The sequence below is a fragment of the Dipodomys ordii genome, unplaced genomic scaffold (genome assembly GCF_000151885.1).
Source record: "Dipodomys ordii isolate 6190 unplaced genomic scaffold, Dord_2.0 Scaffold27, whole genome shotgun sequence".
In the NCBI taxonomy this organism is placed as follows: Eukaryota; Metazoa; Chordata; class Mammalia; order Rodentia; family Heteromyidae; genus Dipodomys; species Dipodomys ordii.
Genome location: NW_012267243.1, coordinates 1924120 through 1937137, shown reverse-complemented (window position 1 = coordinate 1937137; position 13018 = coordinate 1924120). Strand labels below are relative to the sequence as shown.

The 13018-nt window shown below is 37.2% G+C and overlaps 1 protein-coding gene across 1 annotated transcript; it reads left to right on the top strand.

The window, feature by feature from the left end:
• The first annotated feature begins 10945 nt into the window (after positions 1-10945).
• LOC105985088 (olfactory receptor 2G2-like) lies at positions 10946-11890 on the top strand. The gene has a single exon (XM_013015497.1). The coding sequence runs from the start codon at positions 10946-10948 to the stop codon at positions 11888-11890; it is 945 nt and encodes a 314-aa protein (XP_012870951.1).
• The last annotated feature ends 1128 nt before the right edge of the window (positions 11891-13018 follow it).

The window sequence follows — 13018 nt, the reverse complement described above, 5'->3', positions numbered from 1 at the left end:
GAAGAGTTTCAAGGCTACGAAGATAAGAAGATCATTCAGATCCAGATAGACGATAGATAGGTGTCACATATTTTCTCTCTCCTTTGTTTTTCCAAAATCACATTGTCTTTGCTAAAGAAATACATGTGTCATTCCTGCTTTTCTCTTGTCCTGCAGACTCAGCAAGCTTAGGAACTTCTTTTGTTAGTTCCCGTGAAAATAAATTTAATAAAATTTAATTACATATTATATATTGAATTAATTTTATTATTTAATCTTAAGTAGTTGTACAAATGAGTTTCAGTTCAACACGTCAGTTTGTGAGTATAATGCATCTTGACTAATGTCACCCTTTCACCATTCTCCCCCATCTCTCCCACCCCTCCCATCCATTCAGTTTATCTAGTGTTCCATTTTCAAATTAAATTTTCATTTTCCTGTGGATCTTCTAAAAATTAGTTTTAGCCAGGCCCTGGTGGTTTATAAATGTACTGCTAGCCACTCTGGAGGTTAAGACCTAGAGGATTACCATTCAAAAACCGCCCAGACAGAAAAGTCAGTGAGACTCTATCTCCAAATAACTTGCCAAAATCTAGTATATTAAGATTGGCTAAAATGGTAGAGCACTACCAGTACAACAAGGTAGCTGAACAAGCTCTAGGCCCTGAGTTCAAACCCCATGACAGGCTCCCTCCCAAAAAGCACCCTCTCTCCAAAAAAACCAAGGAGTTTTTTTTAAACATAAAAATTGTATACATTGACAGATGAACATGATGTTTCTCTCTTTCTCTCTCTCTATATATTATGTGTAATGTTTAAATCAGCTCAGTATATCTGCTTCAAACATTTATTCTTTATGGTTAAAACCTTTAAAAATTATTTCTTCTACGTTTGGAAGTATACATTCTTGTTATTTGTAGTTAAGTATACTCTGTAGTAATGAAATGCCATAACTTCTTATTCCTATCTCACTGCAACTTAGTGCCCTTGGTAAATCTTTCCCCCACTCTGTCTTCCTCTATCCTCCACCCTCTGGATAATGGAGATGGCTAATAACCATTGTCCTTTCTGTCTCTGAGATCAATTTCACTTTTTTTTGGTGGGAGGGCAGTACTAGGGTTAAAACTCAGGGATTGATGCTTAGGATTAGAATCATGTTCATACTAGTCTAGTACTCTTACCATTGAGCCATATCCTCCATTTTTTTTTGGTTAAAATACCATACAGAAGGGTTACAATTACATGGTCAAGATAATGAGTACATTTCTTATCAAGCATTGTTGCCTCCTCCTTTATTTCCCCTTCCCATCCCTTCCCATCGTACCCTTCCTTCCCCTGTACCCCTCCCCCCCGCCCCGCGCCAAAGTTGTAAAGTTCGTTTTTCAACATAATGTCTTGTACATCTCATTGTTTCAATAGGTCCACCTGTATTTCTATTTAAACAATTTGTTTTTTCCCTTCCTCTCCACAAAGTATACCAACATCAAATACAGTAAAAACAGGGATTATGTAGTGGGGGAGGGACATACAAAGCAAAAAGAAATCATCTTATAAATATGTTAGAAACAATAGCAAGAAAGAAAAAACATTTCAGTCCTTCTCTTGGGGTTCATTTCACCTAACATCAACTTATCTGACCATTTCTGCTTGTCTCAGACATATACTAGTTATTGCAAATAAGGGAAACCATGGGACCTATGTTTCTTTGGGCCTGGCTTACTTCACTTAATATAATTTTTTTCCAAGTCTTTCCATTTCCTAACAAATGGGGCAATGTCATTCCTTCTGATGAAAGCATAGAATTCCATTGTGTATATATACCACATTTTCTTGATCCATTCATCTACTGAGGGGCACCTGGGTTGGGTCCATGTCTTAGCTATGGTAAATAATGCTGCAATAAACATAGTTGTGCTGTTAGCTTTAGTATGGCCTTGTTTGTGATCATTTGGGTAAATGTCCAAAAGTGGGATTGCTGGGTCATAGGGGAGCTCTCTCTGGAGTCTTTTCAGGAACCTCCAGAGTGATTGAACAAATTTACACTCCACCAACAATGCAGTAGGGTTCCCTTCTGTCCACATCCCCTCCAGCATCTGTTGTTATTAGAGTTCTTGATTATAGCCATTCTAACTGGGGTGAGGTGGTATCTCAATGTTGTTTTGATTTGCATTTCTTTTATGGCTAGAGGAGTTTAGCATTTCTTCATGTGTCTATTGGCCATTCTTATTTAAGATGGAGACATTTTAATTTGACAAAAAAGATTCCTTTTTCTCACATGGAAACACACGCAAATGGCAAATTGAAGTGATCTGATTGGGGGAAAAATTTGAGATATGCAAAAAGTACAAAAGTAAGTATAAAAATTTGAGAAACAAACTTGTAGGGACTCAAAACTGAGTCAATGCTATAACTATAGATTATAGACTTTATGGATATTTCTGTTTGAATTCAATGAATGTTTTATTTATGGATTTCAGCTATTCATCTATATGAAGCTATATATATATATTATACATATACATATATATGTATATATATATATATAGTCGGTCATGGGACTTGAACTCTGAGCTTGGTCGTTGTCCCTGCACTCTTCAGCTCAAGGTGAGCACTCTACCGCTTAAGCCACAGCACCACTTTGGGTTTTTTGGTGGTTGTTGGATATAAGAGTCTCAGGGTCTTTCCTGCCTGAGCTGGCTTTGAACCGCGATCTTCAGATCTCAGCCTTCTGCATAGCTAGGATTATTGGCATGTGCCACTGGTGCCCGGCTTCATTTTTTATTAACTAGTAAATATAGTCCTGATGATGATCAATGATAAATACAACAGACTGGCTTATAGCCTGCAAAAGGCTATGGAAAAGCAATTATAAAACAATAAGAGGGAGGGGGAAATTTTCTAATGTGGGAATTAAAGATGTGGAAAACTGACACTAAGATAAATATTCAGTTACTTTCAGAAAGAATTGCATTTGAAATAAAACTTGAAAGGTGATGGAAGAAAATTTTTTGTAAGAAAGAGGACCTGTCCAACATAGTGTCTACTGAGTGTCACTGCATTTATTCACCCTTGGTGGGGAGATGTGGGTGGGAAAAACTGGAAGAGAGTGAGGGAAGTGGTGACAATGTTCAAAAGGAAATGTACTCATTACCTGACCTATGTAACTATAGCCCCTCTGTACACCATCTTTATAATAACAATAACAAAAGGGAAAAAAGGGGAAACTTGCAAAAGGTTGATGTGATCAGGCAACCAGCACTCTGGTGGTGTGGCAGGTAGGCCAGTGCCATGATTGGGAATCATTTAGGTAAATAGAAGGGTGCCCTCCAGTAGGAGAAAGATCAAGTAGCCTAATGAAGGGAAACCTCCTGCCCTGTTGGGTAGGAGTGTGAGAAAAAAAGAGGTGTGATCACGTAAGGCATTGTATGTATTTACAAACACTTTAATGTTTTAATTCTAAGATTCAAATGTGAGAAAAAACATGCACCTTTGTTTTTCTGGTTTACTTTACTCAGAATGATCTTTTATTCATGGCCTTCCACTTCTTTGCAAATGATGTTATAGTATTATTTTATGGATGAATAAAATTTAATATATGTAGAGTTATTTTGAGATATGTATATAGTTTGTGTTATATATACAGTATTATTTTTGCCAGTTAATTGAGATTCTCTGAATAGCTAGTCACATCATCCGTAATCAGTTTTATTTCTTCCTACGCAATCTGTTAACAAAAATGAGATATCACTACATACTGGTTAGAATGGTTAAAATCCAAAACAAGGATTTAGAGCAGCAGCAACTTTCATTCATTAATGCTGAGAATGCAGTTATTTAGTCACTTTGTGAGACAGTTGTGTATTGGAATATATTTAGAGGGTGCAGTTGTTCAAAGTGTACTTATGCGTCATCACAGCGAACTTTCCTTATGCTATGAATGTATGCTAATTATAAAAAGTAATTAAAAAGAAGAAAAATATATTATTTTAACTAGGCCTTGCAATTGTACTTATTGATACTTACATAAGTTAAAAATTATGCACATATGGGCTGGGAAGGTGGCTCAGTGGTTGAGCGCTTGCCTTGCATGCTTGAGGTCCTGGGTTCGATTCCTCAGCACCACATAAGCAAAAAAGAAAAAAGCCGGAAGTGGTGCTGTGGCTCAAGTGGTAGAGCACTAGCCTTGAGCTGAAGAGCTGAGGGACAGCACCCAGGTCCAGAGTTCAGGCCCCACGACCGGACCCCTAGAAAAATTATGCACATAGCCTTGCTCTGGTGATTTATGCTTCTAATCTTAGCTACTCAGCCAGCTGAGATTTGAGGATCATGGTTCAAAGCCAGCCCAGGCAGAAACATCCCCGTGAGACTCTTTTTTCCAATTTAACCACTCAAGAAAACCAAAAGTGGAACTGTGGCTCAAGTAGTTGAGAACTAGCCTTGAGCACAAGGAGGCTCAGAGAAGGTGCCCAGCCCTGAGTTACAGCTATGCAACTGACAAAATATTATGCGCATATAAAATTCTACACATAAATACTTATAGAAATATTAATAATATTCAAGTATTGGAAACAACCTACATGTTCTTCAACAAGTGATTGGATAAATACATCCAGAATTATTATCCTATCATTTAGAGAAATGATCCACTAATAAAGTTACTAATTTATGGAGAAGTTGTAAATAAATACGACTGAGAGAAGTTAATTTGTAAATGTTGTATGCTATATGACTCCATGTCTATGATATTCTGGAAAACATATAATAACTATGGTGATGGTGGAAAGACCAGGAGAATGAAGTGATGAGTAAGTGGGGAATGGCAGAACCTATCTATCTATCTATCTATCTATTATCTATCTTTATATATCTTTATAATATATTTATACTATATATAAATATATTTATACATTTATAAATATATTCATTTATATTCATTTATATATATTTATATTCATTCATATATATTCATTTATAAATGAATATATTTATAAATATATAATATTTAAGTATTATATATTTATATTTTATAACCACTTGAGAATGATTATTGTTATATCTCCATTTTCTAACTCTGTGGCTTGAAAAAGATACTCAAGAAATGACTATGGAACATGCTAAACATAATAATGGCTAGCTACATATTTTACACTTAATATTGGACTTCACTAATATGTATTTATGGCCACAGAGATAGTAAAAAGATTAGTAAGACATGATTCCTGCCTTCAATAGGTACATTATATTATTGAATTTTAGGAAGTTTATGTAAGAGTATTTTGAACGTGAAGAATTTTTTGATAGAGATAGTTTAAGTATGGATTAGAAAAAAATTTTCTCATTTAGCAATATTTATTGCATTCTGCTATGTGTCAGATATTCAAGTAAATGCTAAAGATATAATATTAAGCTTTCACCAAAATGTTGAGTCTCTCTGGTCATTAACAGAAATTTCAAAAAATGCTACGCGCTTAAAAATGTTTAGATGTTTAGAGTATGTTAAAAATATTTATTCCAGAGTGGCAGTTTGGATGAGATTTGAATGAGGACCAACGTGAAAACACAATTTGACTATGAGAATAGTGTTCTGTCTACAGGAAGAATAGATAACAATGCCTTAGTTATTGAAAGAAATATGAAATGTGGAAAATTTAAAATGAAAAATGCCAGAAAAATTGGAACTGTGAGAGGTTTAAAATAAAAAGAGCATGCCAGAAAAGTGAAAAAATAGACTTGAAGAAATAAAGTAGGGGAAAATCATGATGAACATTGTAGATAGTGATAAGAACTTCAGAGTTTTCTATAATTGAAGGAGTAATCACGATGTAAATAGATAGACATGTAAGGCTGGAGAGACAGCTGGCTGGATGAGTAGACAGGAGATTGTCAATATTTGTGCTCAATGAAGTCTTCAGTTTTTCCCAGAGTTACTATGGACATTTTCTAAGCTAAAGAAGAATATTCATAGGGTAGAAATAATGACTTTAGGGATTACAGTGCATTTCTTTCTTTGGCCATCTTGTGTTTAATAAGTACTTCCTGGTGGGGCATGATATCCCAGAGGGGTGATGTGAAATCTCTCTGGAAAATGAACACATCCAGTTAAATCAGCAGCTTCCTAATGCAGTATGATTATGTTCTGGACACCCAGAGAGGAAGAGTTTCTTTACCAGTGTGTTACTATTGTTCATAGTTCTACAAAGTTTAAAAGATAATCTGAATAGATAAATCTGTCTCCTATAATTCTTATCAAAAGGAAATGACCATGTTTTCAGGGCAGAACATGGTAAGAGGCTTGGTTTTAGTGCTACCCTGGTAGGAAAACAACTTCCTTGCTTCAGAGAACTCTTTCTAAGGTACTTGCAGAAGTTTCATTCTCCAGCTGTAAATAGAGTTTTAATGCATAATTTCTTGATTTTAAAATTTAGGATGGTGTGGTTATCATACTCTGGAGAGAGTAGGGAGAGGGAGGGAATGGGCAAAAGTTGATCAAAGTTTACTAAATTACAGTTAAATGAAAGCAATGAATTCTGTTGTGATAATAAAATAATAATAAAGTGTATGTTTACAAAAGCCTCAAGAAAGTATTTTGAGTTTGCAACCCTAAAGAAATAATAAATGTTTGAGGAGACAGACATGTTTATCTTGGTGTAAGAATGGACCTATGCACTAAAATATCATATTTTACTCATGATGTGTACATTTTTTATCATTTTGTGAATCGGTTAAAAATAGCCAGGAACTGGTGGCTCAGACCTATAATCCTGGCTACTCAGGAAGCAGAGATCTGAATGGCTTGAAGCCAGCTGGGGAAAGAAAGTCCATGTGTTTCTTATCCCCATTAAGCAACTCAGAGCCAGAAGTGGTGCTATGGCTCAAGCAATAGAGAGCTAGCCTGGAGCAACAAGAAGCTCAGGGACAGTGCCCAGACCCTGAGTTCAAAACCCCAGGATCAGAAAAAACAAACAAACAAACAAACAAATAAGATGGCTACTGAAATGCTTCAAAAGGTGCTAGTGCCTTAGAAAACTGATGAAGGGGTCTTCTTCAGTTTTATGAGTTCAGAATACTAAATATTTAATTGTACTTCTTTAAGTGTCAGATCAGGTAGTAGCAAAGATGCCTTCTCCCCTGGACAGTACTTAAATGTGCATTATAATAAAAATAGTCTTATAACCCAACTTTTTCACTGTTAAACTTTCCTCTCCATCTTCCAATTTTACTTCTGAATAATGTAGCATTAATCACCAAAAGATAAAACTTCAGTGACTATAGCTTGCAGGAGTGAAGTGAGTGGAGAGATTATTCACTCTTGGCTGAAGATTTCACATCCCGCAGCTAGTGTAACTATTAACAGATATTAAGGGTAATTATATAGATTGTTCTAGTAGCCTTTTCTTCCCTAAGTAACACTGAAATGACTTTTAATGTGCAACTAGATAATCTCACGGTACACAGTAAATGTGCTTAGATCTAGCTGTGTCCATCCTGTTGATGACAAGAGTACCCTCTGTTTTGCTTTCTCTATCCCCACCTGACCTCTGGTCTGCACCTGAGCCTGAAAACACCATCTGGAATTAAACACTAAACATGATCTTTCTCAAGTGCTATAACTAGGTATATATCCCCAGGTTCAGAAGCTGCAAAACTATACCGTAGTTCCTACCAACCATCACATTTTCCCCCTCAAGCCTTTATTCAGGATCAGTGCCAGTCTCTAATATCTATCAGAGCACCACCTGTCATTGGCCATGCTCATGTTTTCATGTTTAACTTCCCAGATGAGACGCATTTAGATGCATGTATCCTAAATACTAATTGATACAGCACCAGAAGGACAACGTTTCCTACCTAATGTCATGCAATATGAACAGGTGTTTAAATGAGGGGTCTCAAGGATCTGGAACAGTGATGGTTTTGAGGCTGAACTCAGAGAACTTTTCACAGTTTAGGGAAGGCTGAGACCAGTGAATAACGTGCTTCTGTCACGTTTTTGAAAGGGAAGCAGTGGTATCCTAATAGCAACATATATGTTTATTTGTAACACTTCTCCTCAAACCCAGAAGATCTGCACAGTTGAGGAGCTCTTTAGTATCTAAAAAATACTAACTCTCTCACTAAAGTATCCTTGGAAGACATATTTACCTTTTCAGTTTCAGCTTTCTCATTTGTTATATAAAAGAAATACACTCACAGTGAATAGAATGAAATAGATTGCTGTAAATGATGTCCTCAGAGCCAAGCCTGATACTTTGTGAGTTCTCTGGAAAAGCCCTCTCTGATTTCATCATGGTCACTGAATGCTGCTTGCTCTACTGTTGAGTCAATGTTCAGATGCTCCAACATGTTTACGGCAAATATGATTTCAGTTTCTCATGATGACATAATGGAGATGCAGAGAAACTTATGACAAGACCATCACTTTTACTCAGAGATAACTCCTTCCAAAGATATGAAAGCATTTCCCAAGGTAAGTGAAGGTGATCAGTGACCACCCCAAGAACAGGCTGTTTACCTCCTCATTCATCTCTTGGATCTTTGGATGGTGACACATACTGCCCAGTCCTGATATTCTGTCAGGATAAATACATAGACAGTTGGCCAACAAGATTCCTGACAGTGAAAATCACATCCTCTTGTTTTGTATTCTTGATATCTAGCATAAGGCAGAATAGAAAACTCATTCAGTAAATATTTATAGAGTTATTGAAATAATGGCATATGCATATTGCGTTAGAGAGTTGGCAAATGTTAGGTATGGTGACACATAACCTTTTCATTTTAGCACCCAGGAAATTGAGGCAGGAAGGTTGTCAGTTCTGTGGCAGCCTGGTCTACATTGTGACAAAACAAGAAAATCCCACTGGATAAAAACAAATAAAACCCAGCAAAAACACTTTCTTTGCTGTGTTTATATTTAAATGGATAGTATATGAAAATTAATATACACTAATAATGTAACAAATGGAAACAACTGCATCATTTTTGAATCATGCATATACACACATTTCATCGATTTCATTTCTTAAAGACATATTTAAACATCTGTCCATGTGCATAGTAGTATTCATACCTGTTCTCTGAAGTGATACTGTGCTTTGTAAAAGTCTGAGTGATATCTTTGATATATGTGTCTTGGACAGTACTCTCCGTTTCATTTTGGTGCGGGATACACATCCATTCTGTGAAATACTATTGTTTTCAAAATGGCGTGTAGGTGGCTCTTTCAGTAGCATCCTCTTACCTTTTCATCAATCTTCTCTCTGCTCCATTGCTATGGTCCCACCATATAGCTTCAGTTTAGTAACTGCTCAATAAACAGGTGTACCATTAACATTTTTGAAGAATATACTAGACATTGATAATAAAGATAGATGAGACATTATGTTCATCATACTTTGATGTTAATAATGTATAAATAAATATAGGTTATCCCCCAAAGAAATGGAAATGGATGCTGTTGTTATTTGAACCAAGTTTTAACAAATATAAAAATGTCCTGGTGGATATAGCTAGTGGAATTTGAGTGGTAAGAGTTGGCAATGAGGTTGGAGTATGGGTAGTGATGGGTAGTGGCTTTGTGCTGTTGGAAAGAATGGGTTTAGAAGCAGGTGGCATAGGCCTACAAGTGAACTTTAGCCACACTGAGGTGCTTGTAAACCAGATGAAAGTCTTCTGGCTGCAAGCTCTAATACTCAACTGAATACATTAAACAGAGTTTACCCACATGCCTTCATCTTCACCATAGGACTGGCAGGCCCTATCATGTCCCTCTACAACCCCTGCAGCCTGAGAACTTCTCCTTATCTTTGTTACCAACCCGCAAAGCAAAGCTCAGCAGCATGCAGTGCGGAGTTCAAGTAATAACAATAACACTTTGACAAGGTCTATGCTCATCAAGTAATGTCTATTGATCATTATGATACTTGAAAAATTAATTCAAATTTATTTTGCATGAACTTTATTCTATTATGTGATAAAGCCAGTATATATAGTAGTTACTCCCAAAATCTAGTTCCTTGTTTTCCCTATGACCATTCCATGACATATTTCTTCAATTTTTTCAAGCCATTATTTTATTTGATGTTGATTTTTAATTTTTATTTTATATTGAGTAAATTGTACAAAGAAGTTATAATAAATCAGGTTTGAGCAAAAGGCTTCTTGATCAATGTCACCCCTTCCATCATTATCTCCAATTTTCCCCTTCCCATTCCTACTCTCAAATAGTTAACTAATTCCCTTGACTTGGCTTGCTTCTCTTCTTGACTCTGTGAGAGCAACACAAGCACTCCCTCAACTTGTTCTGAACCTTCCCTGTGCAGATTGCTCATGCCCTGTGCATATCCACATTACACACATATTATCTCATGCACTCTGACATGTGTTGTCATACATAACTTATTTGTGCATTTGGTGAACTCTAGGAATATCCTACATTCTTGTATTTCTTATAGTTCCTAAAACTGATGTTGAATCAGGCATTGGTGGGTCCAACTTGTATGTAATCCTAGGGACTCAGAGAGCTGAGATTTTGGTTGAAAGGTAGCCTGGGCACATAAGTCGGAGAGAATGTTTATCTCCAATTAACTAGCAAGAAGCCAGAAATGAAGGTACACCTCAAGTGGTAGAGCAACAGCCTTGAATACAAAAGCCAAGCAAGAGTGCAAGATCTTGAGTTCAAGTCCCAATACTAGTACAAATGATGTTTGCAAACTTAAGGAAAATGTCACTTCTGATTGATTTTTTTCAACTTTTATCTTCAAGGAGTATGGAAAACATGCAGCCACCAGATGGGACATGATATTTGATGAAAAAATGAAGGATACAGCCTATTGGTATTCTCTACTTTGGTCTTTTCATATATTTATACATAATCCTATTTTCTCAAATATGAAGCTGTTAAGTATTTGATATAAAGTCCTTGTGGTTTTGCTGGATGTGACTCTGTCTCTGAACAGTGAGAGTAATGTGGTGGGGTAATGACAGTGACCTCCCTGGCTTCATTCTGGTTGGTTTTTCAGACCGGCCTCAGTTAGAATTGATTCTCTTTGGGGTAATCTTGTTCCTTTACCTCATGACCCTTCTTGGCAACACTACCATCATTCTAGTGTCCCTTGTGGATTCAAAGCTCCACACTCCCATGTACTTCTTCCTGTCCCATCTCTCCTTCCTGGACCTGTGCTTTACCAGTAGCATAATCCCTCAGCTTCTAGTCAACCTTCGAGGTTCAGATAAGTCCATCACCTATGGGGGCTGTGTGGTTCAGCTCTATGTCTCCCTTGCATTGGGATCCACTGAGTGTGTTCTCCTGGCCGTGATGTCCTACGATCGCTATGTGGCTGTCTGCAGACCCCTCCATTACGCTTTTGCTATGCATCCCCAGCTTTGCATGACTCTGGCATCTATGGCATGGCTCAGTGGAGTGGCCACCACCTTGGTACAATCCACCCTCACCATGCAGCTGCCCTTCTGCGGACACCGCCGAGTGGATCATTTCTTCTGTGAGGTCCCTGTGCTCATCAAGTTGGCTTGTGTGGACACCACCTTCAACCAGGCCGAGCTCTTTGTGGCTAGTGTCTTATTCTTAGTGCTGCCCTTGTCACTCATCTTGGTCTCCTATGGCTACATTACCCAAGCGGTGTTGAGGATCAAGTCAGCTACTGGGAGACAGAAAGCATTTGGGACGTGTTCCTCCCACCTCCTGGTGGTCACCATCTTCTATGGAACCATCATCTTCATGTACCTGCAGCCTGCCAAGAGTCGATCCAAGGACCAGGGGAAGTTTGTTTCCCTCTTCTACACGGTGGTGACCCCCATGCTGAACCCTCTTATTTATACCCTGAGGAACAAGGAAGTGAAGGCAGCACTGAAGAAAATTCTAGGGAATAAAACGTTGAGCCGCACTTTTTGATTATCAAGATATTTGGGAGAGGCACATTATGATGCATTTTTTAACGGGGGGGTGTCTTTATGAATGATTTGGTCATTCTGCAAATTCTGCAAATCATGACTCTGCAAGTATGCTTTGTGTAGGAAAATTCAGTTGGAGCTTAGATTTCAGAATTGGGCAGGTGGAATATTTTGCACAACTTCATATCTTCTCCTTATAGGGTTGAACAAAATTAAGCAGTACAAGTTAAAATGAGATTACCGTTCTAGACATTGTGTTATTTAGTGGGTTGTTTAATGGATTTAACCATATGCTACATGGATATCAATATAATTGTTTCCTTGGCAGAAACTAAAGTATTTTGTGTTTCAATGAACAACTTAAAACACACCTTATAACCCTTATCAGTAACATTGTTCTTTCAGCCAACTGCATTTCTGATTGAGCCTCTTTGGAGCCCCAGCCGCGCACAATAAACTGATCTCCATGGCTGCAACTCTGCTCCTCTTCTAGAAGTGTCTGAAGTTTTGTGTTTCCTCTTTGCTGTGGTTTAGACAGAATGCAACTCTTAAAACGTAATCACATGAAAAAATAAAATCTTTATCCAGCACAAACCTTTCTTATCTCTGCACATTCAATTATTTAAGGTACAATACCTCTGCTTGTGCATATTTATTTTTGTATGTTTTTATTGTAAAAATACTATACAGAACGGTTACAGTTACATGAGCAAGGTAATGAGTCCATTTCCTATTGAGCATCGTTGCCTCCTCCTTTGTTTTTTCTCTACCATCCCTTCCCTCCCACCTCCACAACTACTCCGCCCCCCATCTCATTGTTACAATGGGTCAACTGTCAACCTGTATCCCTATTTAAGCATTTTGTTTTTCCCTTCCCCAAATTAGAGAAATGTATATACAAGATGCAGGGCAATGGAATCAAATACAGTGAAAACAGGAGTTATAGTGCAGGGGGGAGAAACATACAAAGAAACAAAAAAAATCCATGATACATTATAAATAAGTTAGAGACAACAGCAAGACAGAAAAAAAATTTTGTCCCTATCTTGGTGTTCATTTCTCTTAACATCATCTTATATGGTCATATGTACATAGCCAACAAATCCTCAAAGAAACAACTGCCTGATAA

What these genes read in the sequence shown, in the direction of transcription:
- LOC105985088 (XM_013015497.1), top strand. Translation starts at nt 10,946, where the DNA reads ATGTGGTGGGGTAATGACAGTGACCTCCCTGGCTTCATTCTGGTTGGT.